The 19,728-nt window shown below is 39.4% G+C and overlaps 1 protein-coding gene across 1 annotated transcript in view; it reads left to right on the top strand.

Moving 5' to 3' along the window:
* Positions 1–15,694, top strand: part of ATP6V1C1 (ATPase H+ transporting V1 subunit C1) — a 42,255-nt gene extending 26,561 nt beyond the window's left edge. The window contains exons 6-13 of the mRNA XM_006192828.3: positions 1,003–1,094; positions 2,139–2,237; positions 4,358–4,426; positions 10,295–10,387; positions 10,474–10,567; positions 12,149–12,246; positions 13,434–13,560; positions 15,060–15,694. Of these exons, the coding sequence (XP_006192890.1) occupies positions 1,003–1,094; positions 2,139–2,237; positions 4,358–4,426; positions 10,295–10,387; positions 10,474–10,567; positions 12,149–12,246; positions 13,434–13,560; positions 15,060–15,155 (768 nt within the window). The 3' untranslated portion in view covers positions 15,156–15,694. The remainder of the gene's footprint in view (positions 1–1,002; positions 1,095–2,138; positions 2,238–4,357; positions 4,427–10,294; positions 10,388–10,473; positions 10,568–12,148; positions 12,247–13,433; positions 13,561–15,059) is intronic.
* The last annotated feature ends 4,034 nt before the right edge of the window (positions 15,695–19,728 follow it).

The following is a 19,728-nucleotide window of genomic DNA, read 5'->3' as shown; positions in this document are numbered from 1 at the left end:
TATTATATTGTGAAGTCTTTGAGCTTGAGAGAAAATGTAAAGGTCTGACCTGAAAGTATAATGAGGCAAGTAAACAAGGACTTATTAATTGTTTGCCAACATTTTTATGAGCTGACTGGGATCAAAAGTATCATTTAAATCATTTGGACAGACTTTCCTTGGCTCCCAGTGACTTTATTTGTACTTTGTGCTCTGTAGTTAAATGTAAGTGAATATAGACTATCAAGGATTTTAACTCAAGTCATTATAAAATTTAATGAAAATGAGTAGTTAGATAATATAAAGTGGTACTCTTACTATGACTGAGCCTTATTTTCTTTTGATCCTTATCAAGGACTTGGTCATCTTCTTGATACTTTTATATATGAGGGGAAACAGGCTCAGAGAGGTGAAGTGACTTACCCCAGTGTCACACAGCTAATAATGATAAAGATGAGTTGAAATTATTTCTTCAAATATTAAATCTACTGCTATGTGTTTTCTCCCTAAGTTGTTGGTAGTTTTAAACATCTTTTTGAAAAATCGGCTTTTGTAACATTTATAAATAAATTCAAATACAATTTTAATTTCATTGCAAAAATATTTTGTGTAAGAATAGTGGTGTTGTGAATAGCAAAACTTTATGTGATTTAGTTCCTTTTGGAAATTAATCCTTCAGATTTGTGAATCAAGGCCTTTTAATTAGTAATCTTTATACCCAGTGGCCTAGGTTCCGTTTACATGGTTTAAGAAGTAATATAGTAACAGTAATTAAGATACATGTTGACTAAAATATTATCTTTAGTAGAAAAGACTCATATGAAAATTACCATGGTTATTAAAAATGAAGTGGGTTGTTTTACATTTAATGAGGTTGTGCTTTTAAAATAATAGAATATTCTTACATTAGGAACTAGTGGTGGTTTTTTTTTTTGATTTAATGTTTTAGTATAGCTACTTTAATTGTATTAGTAGAGACAGGTTTGGGAAAAATTTCCATATTTTTCTTCTTTTTCTTTGAAGGGAGTGACTCAGATTGACAATGACCTGAAGTCTCGAGCATCCGCATATAACAACCTGAAAGGGAATCTTCAGAATTTGGAACGAAAGAATGCGTAAGCATGTCAAGTACATGTAAATATTGAGAATTGGGGAAGCACTCTAGCATACACTGAATAGACTATTGTTGAGGGTTAGTAAGTTCCAGTTTTGTGCTGTTTCTATGATGAAAATGGTGTTTTTTTCACTTCATGCAGAAAAGCTCATTAATTCAGGCCATTCAAAACAAATGGTAGGCTGATTTATTATACTCATTTCATACGTAATACTTGTGAGTTCGGTTCTGGTTTATCCCTTTGTCTGATTTTTCACTGATAAAATTATCTAAAATTAATTGTTTTAAATCAAATCATAGTTTAGTTACACAGCAATTATCTGCTGCTTAAAAGAATTCTATAGAGAAGAATCCTTTTATAATACTCACTCTTTAATTTGTTTGTTTTCCAAGTTTAGATTTCTTCCATATTGGGTTTTCTTAAAGCAGAACACTCTTGTTTTGGTCAATCTCGCTGCAGTGCGACTGCTGCAAGTGTAGCTTTAAGCGCTTAACTATTCAAGTTATGTGTTCATTTCCCAGAGGGAAAGTTGGTTGGGTACCATCAGTGGTGCAAACAAGGCGAGTCATTTTCGTTATGAAATGTGCTAGGAGACCAAATAAAGACTGCTTTGAAAGAGTTGATTATTGGGTTAACTAACCAAAATTGCTACCCAGGGGGAGAGGGAGGAAAAATCAAAGGTTGTGCTTAGATGATACGATTTCATAATTATGGTGAAGTAGACTTTAATTGATATCTAATGGGTAACACTTTCCCGGTCAAGATATTATACATGTAATCAAGAGTCGAGCTGAGTTACAATAATTAAAGCAAACACAAAGGGAGACACTAGAGGCAAATTTTGATAAATGTTGAAATTTCTTTGGTTTTCGGGGTGGGAAATATACAGCTGAATTTTGACTTCTTATAAAAATGTTAACTCAGACTAACCCTTCTCTTGAGATGTATATATAATATATGTGAATATAATTAGCCTGCTGTTTCTTTTCTTGTGTTGTGGAAGCACATAATTATTGGCCTAATGATTTTTTTCTAATTCCTCAGAGGAAGTTTGCTAACTAGAAGTCTAGCAGAAATCGTGAAGAAGGATGACTTTGTTCTTGATTCAGAGTATCTCGTCACATTACTGGTCGTAGTTCCCAAGTATGTCTTTTTATTGCAAAAGGTTACTTGTTAAAATACAAGAAAAAATGTTGGTTAGTGATACTATAACTTGAAGTATTCCATAAAAGCCAAGTGTAAAGGGAATATCACCTTGACATTCATTCTGTCAACCAGCATGTGGCACACACAGTAGAATTTAGCTCATAACCTGGTAATGGAGATATCAATTATAAACTGAGATTCTAAATCAAATTTAGCAGCTTAGTAGAGTTGGCCCATTAGAAAATTAAATAATGCTAAATTATTGGAGTTTTTTAAAATACTGATGTTTAGATCTTTCAAAATAGGAAATTCTTTGTTTTTGTTTTTCTACAAAGTCTGATTGGTCAGGATGCATTTAGCCCTCTAAGAAGCAAAGAATGGATTAGATCAAAGGCAGGCGTATTTTTTCTGTTAAGGGATGGGTAGTAAGAACTTTACCCTTTGCAAGCCACATGGTCTCTGTTACAACTACTCAGCTCTGCCACGTCCACTTTGGTTGTAGCTGAAAGCAGCCATGCATAGTGTGGCTGTGAATGGATGTGGCTGTGTCTCAGCAAAGCTTTCTTTACAAAAACAAGTGTGGGCATAGTTTGCTGGATTAGATAACCCTTTGCAATCTCCTTTAGATTAGGCCTTCTGTCTTAATTAACATTTTAAAAGAATATTTAATATTTTTGGTGGTAATGGGGTAGTTAGGTTAATTAATTAATTACTTATGGAGGTACTAGGGATTGAACCCAGGACCTTGTGCACGTGAGGCATGCACTCTACCACTGAGCTACACCCTCCCCCCTTAATTAACATTTGATCATAGCTAATCTTGGTAAAATGAAATTTTTGGAAGATTGGAACTCTGTGTGTGTGTGTGTGTGTGTGTGTGTGTGTGTGTGTGTGTGTGTGTGTGTGTGTGTATGAAACACTATTAATGGTTTCACTTCTGAACACTGTCACTATCTCACTGTCAGGGAATCTTCGGGAGATCCAAACAGAGGTGGGAGATCTGGGGACTCTTGAGAGCTTTTTTCATGAAATCTTCCTCTGCTGTGCTCTCCTTTTTTTTTCTGGTTAGAAAACTGGAAATAACTGGAAAATGATGCCTCCTGAAAAGGGGCGGGAAAGCCCTTCCATTGGATTTACAGTGGCTGCAGTGTTATCTGACTTCTGCTTCCCCGCCCTCACTGCAGAGTAGTAGAACACTGATTATTTCTAGTAAATTTTTATGTATCTGTGTTCTTATACTATGCAAGAAAATAACCTTTGCCCAGATAAAAGATTGGTCTCATTCAGCGTTTATTTAAAGTTTGTGTTTCAGACTAGAAGTTCTCATAGTTTTCTGTACCCTGTAATTGAAACGTAAGACCTAGGATGCCTTGCATAATGAATTACTCAGTATCCTGGCTACAGATACCACAATTCTTTATTTTACATTGCAGCCATAATTCTCTCTCTCCACACCCCCAAAAGCCAGTGGTCTCTAGAGAAGGTTGTTGCACAACATGCTGTGGGAGCATGGTTTACTGTCTGTCACTTTGTGATGCAATACTTCCTAGTACTGTGTGCTTTGGGTAAATATGGTTTTATCCAGCCTTTCATAACGGCTGCTGAAGAAATGTTAGTGATTTCAGCATGGCTCCTCTCCCTCCCTCCCTCTCCCCCTCGCCCCTTCCCTCTCCTTCTCTCCCTGTCTCACCTTCTCCGTCTCCCCCCACTTCTCTCTCCACTGCCCCCTGCTTTCTCTCTCTCCCCCTTCTCTCTTTCTCTGTCTCCCCGCTTCTCTTTCTTTTCTCCTTTCTTCTATATCAACCCTAAAGTTTAACAGTAATTTGGAATCTACACTTTGTTTTACTTCCTTTCCAAAACTAAGTTCAAAGCTACGCCTCTGTTGCAAGAGTTAACTGAATGTAAGAGGGTGGTGAACTGTATTTCCTGCTTCACCACTCAGTGTATTTGAAATTCATTCTCAGAAGGAAACTTGAATTTTTTTGTTTAAATAGATTTGAGGTATACTTGCTATAGTTGAATTCCCTATTCATCTCATAATTTTTTTCTCTTTCTGAATTTGGCAGGAAGTAGGGCTAGTTTCTCTTTTCCAGGACTTAATTGTGTCTTTTCTGCAGGTTGAACCACAACGACTGGATTAAGCAGTATGAAACACTAGCTGAAATGGTAGTTCCAAGGTCTAGCAAGTAAGTAGGAGCCTTTTTAAGGCCCATTTCTTTCCTAGAATTCCTTTGATAGTTTGGATGTTGGATTAGGAAGTATCTTTATCTTTGCATTATGGTAAATTTACACTTTTAGAACCATCTTTTTCTCCTTATATGTAAGTGAGTTATAGTAACTCTGGTTATTATAATTTTAGACCTGGAAGGGACTTTGCACGGTCTGATTGACCCACTCATGTTTACAGATGTAGAAGTTTGAGGTCACAGAGGTAGTAAAGTGGTTTGCCCGGAGTCACACATCCATTAGTGGCAGAGCTAGAATTAGAGCCCAGGTCTCTGGTGTGATACTTTTTCTGCTGTCCTACCTTCTGAAAATTCTTCATTCAGTATTTATTGTATACCTACTGTGTGTCTATAATTCCTCATTTATCTTGCAAAGGAATTAAACCAAAAACGGCTGCTAGGGTACTGTGTTGATCTGCAGATATTTACTGTCCCTTTCCAATGAGCATAGATTCTACCTCATCTGTACTTGCCTTTAAAATATTTTTATTAAGCATTTTTAAACTTAGGAATTAATAGTGATTGTCTAAGTTGGTATCTACAACCGTTCTGTGAAGTAGTTTGGGTTGTTGAACTTATTCTCGTAGATGAAGAAGTAAAAATGCCGAAGAGTTGAATCATTGTCTAAAGCATACAGCTTGCAGAGTGTCCCCAGTGGCAAAGGTGGGACCAACACTCAGGTCTTTTTAACTCCTGCACTCTTGGCACTACATAGCACGTCACTTTTTCCTGTATTCTGCCATTCCATGTGAAGTGTTTATTGGGAACATATTAAGTACAGTGTCGTTGCACCCCCAGAGAAGTTTTTTGTATGTATATCCCTCAAGAGGCAGTGACAGAAAGGTACAGGAGGTAGTAAAGAAGAGGTGCTAGTAAGGCCAGGCCCATGAAATATTTTCTTTTCCAGTTTCATTGTGTCATATGGGAGGTAGCTTAGTATAATGGAAAGAGTCCTGGACCCAGGGATCTGAGTTCTATTGCTGGTTCTGCTACCAACTTGCTGTGTGACCTGGGGTAAGTCTTTTAACTTCTCTGGGCCTCGTTTGCTTTGTAAAGTGAGCATCGCACCTTCCCTGTACACATTATGAGGTTCTTCTACGGCTTGATAAGATACATAAAATACAAAGTAATATGATTATTGTCATTTCACAGTGTTGATTTTTGAGAACTAAACCACAAACCTGTGGTCGTGATTTTTTTTCCCATTTGTGGGGAGTACCTTCCATCCACACCGGCCTTTCACGTGGCAAACTGAAGACTGAGGTTGTGTCCTGATACTGGCTGTCCACCGAAGCTGTTTATCTTGACAGATAGCACCTTCTTAGACATTTGTGCTCTGGAAGGAGTTAGAGCCACAGAGGTTGACTTTGTCTGGTGGCAGGGGGAGGAGGAGAGAAAGGCCCCGATGTGCACAGAATGTCCTTGGCTTGTGGGGCACCGAGCCTGAGTCCCGGGGAGCGGTGTGTAGGCTGAGAAAGTAGGCCCATGTTGATGCTGGAAGAAGGACTTTAGAAATGTTACTTCAGAGATTTACATCTTTTGAAAATCACTTCAGTAGTTTAAAGGAAAAAAAGTCAGGCCCTACAGTTGAGCACAGGCAGTACCTGTTTTCTGAATGACTCCTAAGTGCTCACTGACCACCTGAGAGCCCCCAGTCTCTCCTCACTCAGGGAAAACATCTGCTCACTTAGCTGTCAGTTCCAAAGACACCTGGAACCACTGACCTGAAAAGTTGTTTAAATATAGTCATTGAGAACAGAGCAGGAGCCCATCTGAAGAGGATGGTTCGTTCATGTGGGGCAGACAGGTTTTTGTGGGTTAGTCTGGAATTTTGTACACAGTTTGGGAAAGATCTCTGTGACTTGTTGCTGGATTTTTCACTTAGCACAATAACTGGCATTTTTGAGTGATTACCGTGTGCTAATCGTTACTCTAAGTGCTTTATTTTAAAGTCATTTATAAGTAGTAATACTGTCACCTGTTGCTTTTTGGCACAATGTTGAGTGGTTACTCTTGGAAGCAGTGAAGATGAATGTGGAATTTTGAGGTAGAAGAATAGATTGAAAAATGTCATTTCAAAACTGAAGGAAATAATTTCATTAAAAAGACGCAAAATCTGGCTGTTTGCAATGTATTCCACGTAAGTCTTGGAAGATTGGACGATGTGAAATACTGCCATCAGTGGGTGGTTAAGCGCAGGGGTGTGTGTAAACACCAGGTCAGAATTAACGGCCAAGGAAGTGGAGGCTGGGCTGCTGCTCCACTTCCGTGTTGGAAAAACTTGTACTTTTCACTTGTACTTTCAGAATATCACTTTGCTTTTTGTCTGTCTGCTTTTGTTTGAGATATTCTGATTGGGTAAGATTGGAAAAGTCTGGTTGACTTCCTCCTCTTCTCTGTTGTTGGAGACAGCACCACACTCACCGGTGCTGTCAGGCAGCAGAGGATCCTAGTGAGGAGGGCCTAGAAAAAAGACACTAGGCATTGTGCAGAGAAGAGTTTCTTTTGTGTTTTGAAGCAGGGGTTGCAAAGATAACTTTCATGAAGAAAAGCGGGGAAAGATGCCTTGGCAATGAAACAGGTTGGTGGACTGGGGAGCAGAGCAGACAGCAGGTCTGAGTCTTAGGAGAGACCTAAGAAGTCAGAGCAGCAGGAAGAACTGGAAAGCCCCAGAAGCACTGCCACTCACGTGGGTGACTGAAAATGCCAGGAGACATCTGAAAAACCTGGACTTTCAGTTTTTTCTCAGCCTGGTTACACCAGTGAGAAGACAGTGTTACTGCTTCTGCATAACAGTAGAACTAAATGAAGAAAGTGAGTTTGGGCCATTTATTTGAACCCAGTAGATCTTCTGCACATCAGGTTAAAGTAAACTAAGTTCGCTTTCAGGCTCAGTTCCTAGCCAGCATCATATCTGGGGAGAGTTCAAATCCATGTTGTTTCTTTACCTTGGTCTCATATGTCACTTAAGGTCACCGCTGGTTTTGCCTTGGCTTGAAATCCATCCAACTTTGGCTTCTCATCTCCCCCATACCTGCAGCTCAGAGACCATCACCTCCATTGGATTTCTGCTGGCTGTTCCTTTGGCCTCACCCTCGACCTCTAGATAAGGCTTTACTTCTGGAATCTTAAATCTGTAACCCAACTCTTAAACCAGAGCCTTCTTTCCATCTTTTTCACTGTCATGGAGCCTGCCCTTTGACCTTGTCCACATCTCTGGTCCCCACCCCTTTGTTTGCATGGACATTGTTGGTGCCTCCTCTTCTGCTGAGCAGGGGTCTAGTCAGCACTTGAGCCATTCTCTTACCAGTGCCATCGTCTCCGGATCCTGTGGCCTTCTGCACCTCGAATTAATCTTTGATGCAGTCTCTTGGCTTCCATGCTTGAATTGCTTGAGTAGATGTAGAGAATCTGGTAGCCCTGAATATTGGCCAGTCTGGATAAGGCTCTTCTGTCTCAGCAGGACAGTCCCTTCTTCTGTCATCACTGTTACAGCCACACTCATGGCTCTGACCTCTGCCTGGAGCTTTGGGACGCCTTAATCTCCGGTGCTTCAGACCCTCATGCCTGGGTTCCTCCTGGACCACTCGTGTGTCTGTGCCCCAGGTGACTACCAATATGGCACGATCGCCCCAGTCTCAGCCTCAGACTGCCCGTCCGCCTTGCGTATGGCGGCGGTATCTGCCCAGGGATGCAGACCGGAAGCGTGGGACTCTTACCTCTCCCTCATCCCTCCATCTAATCAGGCGTACCAGTTCTACTTTCCATAGGATTTTTGAACTATATGAAATTGCTACTTTGTAGGTCAAAAATGGTCAGGTAACAATTTCACATGGTTCAAACCTACTTAAAACGTGCCACACACATGCCTACTGCTGCTACTTCAATTTAGAACCCTGTCTGTTGTCTGGACCATTGTAATTGCCATTAGCTAGTCTTCAGTATTTTCTTCCTCTCATCAGTGCTCTGCATTGCTGCCATTTTCATCTTTGTGGTCTACGGAGCTTGTTACTGCCCCCCCCCAAGCCCTTGTACCCTGTGTTCCAGCTCCACTTACTAATGGCAGCTCCCCAGACGCACTGTGCTGTTCCACACCTGGGTGCATTTGCTTATGGGGTTCTGCTTGGAATCTTCTCTACTTTGCCTGTCTTTCAAAGTTCCACTGTGCTGGGACCTAAGTCTCTACATGACAGATAGGATGGGAGGGTAGGTTAGGTAGGCATTACATACTTACTGTCAAGCATCAAATGCTTTTGAAATGGCCTTCAAAACAGCAAAGTACTGTGTAAGTTTAAAAGATGAACATGATAGTGGTGGAGTATTGTTAGGGTCTGAGATAGCCTTTCAAGTTGGACTTGGCTTTGTTTTGATCCCAGTTTGCACACTGCTGAGTCAATCCTGGCAAACCTGAAGATCATTAAAGGTTTTTTATTAAGTTCTGTCCACTTGGTAGTTGCCTTGCTCTTGATCTGATAGGCACTGGGAGTAAGAGCTAAGAGTAGTAGTTTTGAGAGGGAACAAGTTGAAAGGAGGTTTTAAACATTCTGAGTCCAAAGTAGCTGCCTTTCTCTCTGTATCAGTAAGTATGTTGTCAGTGCTCCCACAGGCATCCTGGTCATACTGTGCAGAGGTCACCAGCCAAGAGCCAGGTGGCTCCAAACTGACTACACTTCAGTTTAGAAAAAAAAAGGCCAGGTGGCTTCAGTCCTCAAAGCCATTCTGCCACTATGCATTGTAGTTGCCTCCTGAATTTACTTAACTAACTAGGCATTTCTTAGGCTGCCTGGAAAAATTAAGCTTTTTTTTTTTTCTTCTCCGTATTTAGTAAAGGATCTTTGAATTCCACAAGCACTCCCTCAATTTTATTAAACTTATTTTTTTTTAATTTCAGAAGTACCACATTGTAAATAAAAACTAAACAGTAAAAGTAAATCCAACACATGAAAGATAGGAAGAAGAGACCCCACTCTGAGTGATGTCCTCCCACCCCAAGAGCATCATCACCACTGAACAACTCAGTGTGTAGCTGCGTAGACCTTGCATGTGGGATTCTACATAATAAGTAGCCAAATTAGGATTGTACTATATATAAACTATACGATTTGCCTTTCCAAACAGTGGACTTTCCCCCAGGGTTTACCAGTTAATAATGACGGTTAAACTTTCCTGACAGTGCTGTCAGGAACGTCTATCCAGTGCCGTCCATGAAAGCCGGGACTGGGCAGAAGTTCTGACCTCACTGGGATCTTCTAAAGCCTGAAAGGAAGCCCTGAGATGCACAAAAATGTGTTGTCAGAGGCTGTTTAGACAATTGGTTTGTCACTTTTTGACTTAGGGTGTGATGGGAGAAAAGGGAAGATTAGAGGTGGGAGGTCCTGGCAATGCAGAGGTGGGGGCAGGACCCCCAGAGCTGGACTGGGGAGGGGAAGAGAGAATTGGGTTTCCAGAAGAGAAGAGGCCGCGTGGTGAGGAAACAAGGAGATTCTGGAAACCAACCAGCTACTGGACAGTTTTTCCTGCTGGCCTCGCGCTGATACAGATTGAAAAGTATGACTTTTAGAGTTTGGATACTTTACTTGAATTAATGTTTAATTTTGTAGGTTAGGAAGAAATACAGTAGGGAGCCATTAAGGCACTGTAAATAAAAAACATCAAGTGTCTTTGGGGTTTGCAGCAGTACCGATAAATAGCACTGAGGTGGTTTGGGAAGGGCTGTCCTACCCATCTGTTCCTCTCCGTCCCCCTCCCTTGTTTCAGATTTCTGCCTTCAGTATGAAAGAGAGCAGTAAATATAAAGCTTTAAAATGGACTTTGTGTGTTTTTCTGTAGTGTTCTCTCAGAGGACCAAGACAGTTACCTATGTAATGTCACCTTGTTTAGGAAGGCAGTTGATGACTTCAGACACAAAGCCAGGGAAAACAAGTAAGATTATTATTTTTTTGTTTTTTAATTTATTAGAGCACCTGTACACAGTATGGACAATTTTGATTTTTCCCCCTCAAATTTAGATTCATCGTCCGTGACTTCCAGTATAATGAAGAGGAGATGAAGGCAGATAAAGAAGAAATGAACAGGCTTTCTACTGACAAAAAAAAGCAGTTTGTATGTATTCTTAATATTTAGTATTACCAATTTGAAGCAGAAGAAAAAGTGGTATTGCTTTTCTTTGATTCAAAAGAAAAACTTTTATGATTTCACTTTTAAGACATTTGATTTTAGTTATTTTTTTCTATTAAATAATCAAAATGAATTTTCTCTAAACAAGCTGAAAATTGTTATCTTAAAATACGTGCCGTAAAATTAATCCCTCTAAGTCCGTATCAGAAGTTAATTTGAAATGCAGTGCTTTGGTTAATGCCCCTGTAGTGAGGGGTCACTTTAGTTAAGTAGTAGTTCTCTCTTTTCATTAAAAATTTTCTTGAGGCAGATTTTTTTAATGCTGCAATCTTTTACTGGAGGAATTTGTATTAAACTTTTGGAGAATCAGAATGTTCCAGGCAAAATGGGGAACAAGGATGGAATTGTGAGTGAAAGATGGTGTTGACTTTGTGGCCACCTTCAAGTGCAGGATTATTGTGAAGAGTAGCAACCTGTGTGGAAGGGGAAGCATGACGAGTGAAAATGTATTTCTCTTGTAATGCGAGAAGAACTAAAGGCACGTTCCTTTTAAAATTATTTCCAAGTATTTTATAAACCATGTCATCTCAGTTGGGAGAAACTAACCCTAACCAAGTAATTTCCAGAAAGAGTTTTGGGAAGGTCCAAAAACTCTTTCCAAGAACAAATATTATAGCCAAAGACTTTCACTTTGTTGTCCTTTTTGCATAATTTGATTGTTACATCCAAATGAGCCCAGTATTGTTCTTCAAATTAGCTGAACTCATCATGTATATCTTTTAAGTATAGAGAGGACAGTAATAAGCTATTTGAAATTTCTTTACTTCTTTTTTTTTTTTTTTTTTTTTAATGGAAGAACTGGGGATTGAACCCAGGACCTTGTGCATGCATGCACTCCACCACTGAGCTATATACCCTCTACCCCGAAGTTTGTTTCTTTAAAGTATTTTTGTTTAGTGCTGGAAATCATACTGAAATATCATACTAATATTAATCATACTTAATATTTTAATTTCAAAAACATACTGTGTAATAGTCTCATTAGAAATATAGAATGTGATGAAGAGGTTTTAAGGGTCTAGATCAACCCCCTCATTTTACAGATGAGAAAACTAAGACCTTGGGTTGTTAAGTGACTTAGTACATGGTTATTTATCTTTGTTCCTGAGAAGTTGTTTGTAACTTGAATTCTGTTTTAACTGTATAAAACGTTTTACAGTATTGGATAGTAAATTTAGATTTTTATATTTTGGTTTTTCAAACTTACGGAAGGACACATCCATATTCTATATCGGTTTAAATGACTTTCATTAAAATATATGCCTTTTTCTGTGTAGTGGATAGATTCAATGGATTTTTGTGTCTACCAAGGTTACAGAGTAGTGGCTAATTAAAGGTAAAGCATCCAAGATCATGAAAAAAACGGAACATTTTTAAAGTGAATTATAATATGGTTTAATTCCCTTATAGGTTCTTACTGGATAGTCACTCTTAAAAATACTTGGTTTATCTAATTTCTGACTGCCATTTTCAAGACCAAATTTGTGGTGATCTTTCTTTCTGTAGGGACCACTTGTACGATGGCTGAAAGTGAATTTCAGTGAGGCGTTTATTGCGTGGATTCACGTGAAAGCATTGAGGGTTTTTGTCGAGTCTGTTTTGAGGTAAAAGAAGTTAATTGAGAAACTTGGAACTGAAGAATTCCTAGATCCCCTTACGTTGGACGTCTTTATTATAACTCATAGTCTAGTTAATAGGAAACTGATTTGGAGAAACCAAAGGGCCAGTCATGAGGGAGATTGTCAGCTCCATCCTGCTTACTACATGTGTGTTAGTCATGGGCCTTAATGTCTGGTTTGGAAAAGAGATCGTGCTGCTGTACCCTGATTCTTTTCCTATTATGTACTTAAGTTACACGTAGATTTTAAAAAATTGCCAGTGTTTGTTTAAAAGAAGATCTTTCAGATATTATACATGTAGTTTGATACATCATATACCAGTGCCTTATTTGAAGTCCTTGTTTCATATTAACCTAAAATATTTTATTATTTTGAGATACTTAAAATCTCAATTACCTTGTGATCCTATGTACATGTTGCTCATATTAGAAATAGTTCAAAATTCTTATCTGCAGCCATGCTTACTATTTATAGATTTCTTTGAATTTTCATAGTAGGTATGGGTAATCTCATGTTGTTTATTATGAAAACATCCATGGTCGGCCCTCCATATTCTCGGGTTCCGAATGAATCCGTGGATTCAACCAAACACAGAAAAATGTTAAAAAAAAAAAAAGAAAGCAAAAATTTAATTTGCGCATTGACGACTATTTACATAGTATTTGCATTTTATTTACAAGTGGGTACATGGCGTTTACATTGTATTAGGTATTATAAGTAATCTAGAGGTGATTTAAAGCATATAGGAAGGTGTGTGTGTAAGTTATCTGCAAATACTACACCATTTTATATAAGAGACTTGAGCATCCATGGATTTTGGTATCCACAGAGGTCCTGGAAGCCAACTCCCTGCAGATACCAAGGGGCACTGTACTAAGCTTATGTATTATCACCGTCTGCTGAGGGTATTCATAGATTACCTTAAATACTGAAGAGTAATTAAAAGTAATTCCTAGTAAACAGTTGACTCTCATTTTAAGGAAAAATTTCTAATGGACAGTGAAGACCAGAGAAGGTTTGAGTTTCTATTGAACGTGTAAACATGGTTGTTAAAATGAGGTACCCTCTTCCCATTAACCATGATTAAAGAAGAATATGAGAAGATTTGCTTTAAAAAGAAGATCTGCATATGACGGCTTGTGTTGCAAACTGTATTTCTGCTTCCCTGTAAGGTATGGCTTGCCAGTGAACTTCCAAGCAATGCTTCTTCAGCCCAATAAGAAAACAATGAAGAAACTACGAGAAGTATTATATGAATTGTATAAACATCTGGACAGCAGTGCAGCGGCTATTATTGATGTGAGTGCTTGCTGGGCGGCCTGGCTGACTAGGGACTGGAATGAATTTCAGAAAAAATATTGGAAGAAGATAGATAAAAAAGGGATAGTAAATGTTACATTGTTTATCTTTTTGAAGTTACTTTGAGAGTCTCAATTTGTTAGTAATTAACTCTCCTGATAGCAGAGCAAGTGATTGACCTTGCTTACCCCTCGTTGTACTGTTGGGTAGAACAGTGCTTTGCTTCTTGGTGTTTCCGAAAGCCAGTCATCATCTTGCTGTGGATGAGATGTTTATAACTGCAGAAACACAGAAACAACCAGTGATACTAGTGGTTTACAAAAGTTATAAATTGCAGAGAGGGAGAGAAAATAAGTAGTTATTTTAACTTTATTTGGTGGAAGTATCGGCGTCATTAGATGAGCATTTTAAAGGGAACTATCATTTCTCTAAATGGTATGTGTTTATATCTTCTTTTTAAACAGAAAGGTATAAACAGTGTCTATGTGTTTTGTTGCTGCTGTTTTAAATCGTAGCAGGCTTTTATTTTATATGTTTGATTTCAAATATCTTGCTGATTTTTTTTTCCTCTTTAGTTGAGGCTGGCAGTATTTCACAGGTGCATTAGTTAGAACCCATGAAAACAGGTTTTTTTGGTAGAAGAAAATGCAGGAAATGGCTCTCCATTTTCATGGAATTGTTGATAGTATATGAAGTCTTAACTATTTGATGCATAATTTCCTACCAGGAAATTCTTATAACACGCATATATAATAAGTGATACAGTTAGCATCACACTTGGTTTATTTTTATCCAACATTTTATAAGCCAGGTGTCTCATAAACTCAAGACTCCAAGTCTGAGATTAAAGAAGCAGTTTTACACAGTATACATAAGAAAGGGTGGTGGGTCATGGTTGAACACATACAGGCTTTGAAGTCAGAGAGCACTTGAATCTGGCTCTACAGCTCACTCACTCATGTTTTCCTAGGGCAGGTCAGCCTTTCTGAGATTTTTCCTCATTTGCAAAATAGAAATAACAATGCCAGACTCAGATTAAGTTAGCATAACTGTATAAACTTAGCCCAGAGTAGGTGTTTGTTAGGGAGGTGCAGACGTGCCTCGTCTTACCATGCTTTTTGCTTTATTGCGCTTTGCAGATACTGCACTTCTTACAAATTGAAGGTTTGTGGCAACCTTGAGTTGTCACATGATGGTTTGCATTTTTTAGCAATAAAGTATTTTTTTATTAAGGGACGTACACTGTTCTTTAAGACATAATGCTATTGCACGCTTAGGCTGCAGTATGCTTGTAAACGTAACTTGTACATGCACTGGGGAACCAAAAAATTCATGGAACTCACCTCATGGCAACAAGTGCTTTATTGCGGTGGCCTGGAGCAGAACCCACGATACCTCCAAGCTTTGCCTGTAAATGGTAATGCTTTTTTTTTTCTCTTTCTTTCTTTTTTAAAATTTCTTTAAATACTTAGTTGAATAATCATCTGATTTTTCTACAGGCTCCTATGGATATTCCAGGCTTAAACTTGAGTCAGCAGGAATACTACCCCTATGTGTACTACAAGATCGATTGCAACTTGCTGGAATTCAAGTAAAATGAGCCCCCCAGACAGCCCTGCCCGCGTGTCGGTGTCCGTGTTTGCTACCCGACGTAGGCTGCAGTACGGCTGTACTTTTAACCCTCTCCCTTTTGCTTGCTTCTCACCCCCTTTCCCAGGCGCTTTCTCCCATAGTGGTCCATTTCTCAACGTTTTCTTTTTAAAGGAAACTATATGTCTTGTTTTCTTTTTATTGATCAGGTCTGTAAATGTGTACTGAAAAAAAAATCAGAGTTTATTTATAAACAGAATAGTTTATTTAAAGAAAAACTCTTTCCTCACTGACCTTGTGGTATGCATTAATTCCATTTGTTACTATCGTGACAAAAGCCTTGTTTACAAGGGAATGGTGTAAACAGTTATACCATTTTGTTCACTGTATTTAGTAGACATAACTGTTCAATAGTTATTGAATCGTGATGTAAAAAAAATGTGACAATATTCAGGTTATGTGCTTTCTGAATGTTTCAAACTACAATCTGTCAGCACTGTTGACACCCACAGGAGAGAATAAAATTACCTGTGCAAAAGGTGGATCATGGTGTGTGTAACTTCTGATGATCACAGTTGAGTTTAAGAGCTTAATAAATGGGATCGTAGCTACCTCCCTGTGCAGCTTTCAGGATGTTGTTACATACCGAGGGGTGACCGTCTGTGTCTGACTGGTGTGATAATTTAAGTGTGCTAGATTTGGGTCAGAGTACAAATGTGAAGATTATTTTTGAACATGTGATGGGTATTTACATTTGGACACTAGACTTTCAGTTCTCTCAATTAGGAAGTGGGACCAGTTTTGAATAAAATATAGTAGAACTCTGCAGTTTAGTCATTTGTTTTGTCTAAGTCTTTATTTTACATGTTTTCTTTTTAAGATTGTTGATTTTGCCTTCATCTTGACATTGATGTCATTTTTGATTGTAGTCTGTTTGTTTTTGGGTGGGGGGAGGACATTAGGTTTACTTACTTTTTTTAATGGAGGTACTGGGGATTGAACCCAGGACCTCATACATGCTGAGCACACACACTACCATGAGCTACACCCTACTCCCAATATAGTTTGAAAAGAGGCATTGCTAGCCTTAAAAATCTCTGAAATGACACTTAGTGTGGCATCCTGAGTGAGATTATTTTAAAAGAGGGTTTTGTGGCAGTGCTCCCCTTCCTGTGCCCTCACAGGCTTGTAAATGGGAGAAAGAACTTAACATTTTATTTTAAGAGCATTTCTAAAAAGTGTTCTATTCCATCTAGAAAATTAGCTCCCCAAATCCTTTTTATTATAAAATTATATATTGTTATTTCAAAAGTAATTGTTAACTTCAAACAAGTCCAGACTTCTATGACATAAAACATGGGAGACTCCCCCTCCTGCCCCCTGAATTTCTTCTTCACAAGGACGTTTACGTATTCTTTTAGGCCTGTCTGTACGTCCCTGCAACGTGTACATCATACACACAGTTCGCCTTTAAGTAAAAGAAGGGCCATACTACACATAATCGGTCACTTGCTTTTCTGCTCACTAGTGTAGCCGGGATGTCTTTTCACTGAATCTAGAGCTACCTCGTTCTTTAAACTAGCTGTGTGGTATTCCATCGTGTGTTTGTGCCAGCAGTGTAGCTGACTGGATGGATAGTCAGCTTTTTTTAGTTCCCCCTCTCCCCCTAACCCCCTGCTCTTACAAGCCCTGGTACACATATCTTTGTTTACTTGTAGTAGGATTTCTGTAAGAGAGCTCCTGGAGTTAGGGTTGGTAGGTGGTAGGTCCTCAGGTATGTATATTTGAAATTTTGACACACAACTGCCAAGTTACCTGCCGTAATTCTAAATTCAAGACACGTTTGGAATGCAGATTTTATTTTCTGTTTCCCTTTGGATAAGAGGAAGCTGAAAAGTTTTGGTTTCGATGTTAGAAAACTCTGGTTCTGCCGCCTTTTTCAAGTGTTCTTTGAGTCTTAGTATTTGTGAAATGGGTATAAGCTCTGTCATGGGGGATGTGTGTGGATGATTAAAGTAAACGATTGGTAGGCCCAGATGATGACTTTAAGTTTGTCTTCGACTTTAGTCTTGTTCAGATACGAGCAGGTAGGGACTGTGTCAAGTTTAAAATCCCGGGGTATGTTTGAAACTGCAGGACTTCGTAGTTCCTCGCCCGGCTGCGCGGTGGCTGAGAGCCTAGCTGTGCAGCCAGCCGCCAGCCCTGCTACCCACTGGCCCTGAGCTCTGCGCCCGCGCCCTCCTTGGCGGGGTGGGCGTATGTAGAGCGACCCCCTCTGGTGGGCCGTTGTGCTGAGTGAACGCGACCCCACAGGTGCATCCAGTCCTCAGACTGGTGCCTGGTTATTGAGAGCCTGACTCGCGGATGTGCAGCCCTGGAAGAGCGTCTGGAGCTCCTCTTCCGCTTGTGTGCAACCTGGGAATCTCAAGATACGAGCCACTGTGGAGTCTGAAGGTTAGAAAGAAGCGGTGGGGTGAGGAGTAGTTTGTGTCTGCAGCGTGATGTTGAAGCCGCTTGAGCGCGCCTGAGCTGCCGTCCGCGTTGCAGGCGGCTGCCCTGCCCGGGAGGGGCTGTTCTGCCTGCCTGCCCGCCTCGCCCCGCCTGCTCAGGAGCCTGCTGGCTCTCATCTGGGACAGCGCTCTGGTGACTGGGGGCCATTAAACATCTACCCACTGTCTCTCACACCCCTTAGTCCTCCCTTCCCCGTGTTGTGGGTGCTGGGAGGACTGGCAGTAGAGGCGTAGGGTCAAAGAAGTTAAGTGATTTCTTTGCTAAAAATTCTTAAAGTCTGAGTCAGAGTCAGAATTTGAATCTAAGATTTCCAGATGCTGGGCTCTTTCCTTCCTGTCCTGCCCCCTGCCTCTGAGTATTGTACAGATGAACCAAACACACTTCTTAACCTCAGTCCAAGATGGACAGTGATACAGGAAAGGCATGAAGGGTCAGTCATCTGATGTTAAACTGTAATTGTGACGAGTGACTGTGTGTCTAGCTATCACGTGCTAATTTCTATAGCCTAACTTTCTCAGCATGGAAGGCTTTCCTACCTGCTGAAATTGCTCTGAAGCAGACACTGTGTTCTAGGTGGAGCACATGCCATACAGCTTTTTGCATGAGCACGTATCAAGTAGTACCTTTAAAGTAATACTTTGTATGTAGCAAATACTCAGCAGATGTGAACTTCTTTTTGCTCCCACTTCAAGACCAGATAGTCCCAAATGTTGGAAATAAAATACAAGAAACTGACCTAGACATGAAGTCATTCTTCTTCATTCTTGGCTGCTTTTTTTGAAGAAGAGGAAGATGAAATCAAAGTAACATATGCACAAGGTTAAAAACCATATACACAAACACTGGAATAGCTTATAAAGAACACTTCACTGGCCTTTAGGAGAAAATGTGGTTATTGTTTTCTGTTAGCATCAGTAAAAGATGATTTGTCCTGGAAAGTCTGTAACAGTATTGTATTCTAGAGGAAACATGTTGAAAATTTTCCTAATTTAGTTCTTGTCTCTAAATTAAAGTTTACCCATTTCAGTAATGTAAACTTATTTATGGTTTTTATTTTTTCTAGCATAATACCCTTAGATTAATATATGAATGTAATTCTGGCTTTTTTAAAAAAAAAAGGAATATGACATATCAGAATTATTTTATTTACCGGTACATGTACCCTTAGAATATTCTTAGATCCAAGCCCAGTGACTTCTGAGAGAAAAAGGAAAAAGAATGAAGCCATGAAAGTGTTAGCAGTAGACAATACCCCCTGGATTGTTTAGCTAGAGAAAAAAATGAAACTGAGGAGAAATAGGACAACACCCTTCGTATGAAGAATGGCCAAAATAACACAAAAAGAAAAACGTTTACAATGAAGCAGAAGGCGGTCAGCAAACACAGGACATTTCCTGAATTGAAATTGATTGTATCCACAGTGGTCCTTTACTTGCAGAATTTAATTAAAATGTAGATTCATTGCTAAACTCTGTAGAGATGTGGTTTACAGTCTTGAGTAGATCCAAGGAATGAATAATGTACAAAAACAAACACCCGAGAGGCTCAGGGGCTGGTGGCCAGCCAGCTGCAGTCTGAGACTGCCTTTTTAAAGACTCTTCTTCTGAACCCCCATATGGGTTGTTGACTTTGAGTTTGCAAGCTTTTTAAGGTCTCATTCAAATGGTGATTCTTTTCCATTTCACACTGGCCACACTTACTAGAATCATCATGGATAAATCAGCTTTTCCTACCCTGTTAACGCAGAGAAGCATTCTGCACTGTTAATCGGGAGGACCAGAAAGTTCTTCCTTGTTTGAAGCTATAAACAATGTAGGTGTTTTTCACCTTTGCAAGGCCATAGAGTATCAAGTTGAAATTTATAAAAACCTAAAATGATCCAGGTTACATTTTTCTTTTAATTGAAACCCACTTTGGGTATGATTGATCACTGCTTAGAAAGTGTGAAAGAACAACCAAAGCAGAGTTTCAAAGAATGGTTTGTATGAGGGGGGAAAAAAGATACTAAGATAAAAGTGAAAAAAGAAGTTGTATGCAGCAACGATTATTACTGATATTAGACCAAAG

The sequence above is a fragment of the Camelus ferus genome, chromosome 25 (genome assembly GCF_009834535.1).
Source record: "Camelus ferus isolate YT-003-E chromosome 25, BCGSAC_Cfer_1.0, whole genome shotgun sequence".
In the NCBI taxonomy this organism is placed as follows: Eukaryota; Metazoa; Chordata; class Mammalia; order Artiodactyla; family Camelidae; genus Camelus; species Camelus ferus.
This window is presented reverse-complemented; position numbering and strand designations above follow the sequence as displayed.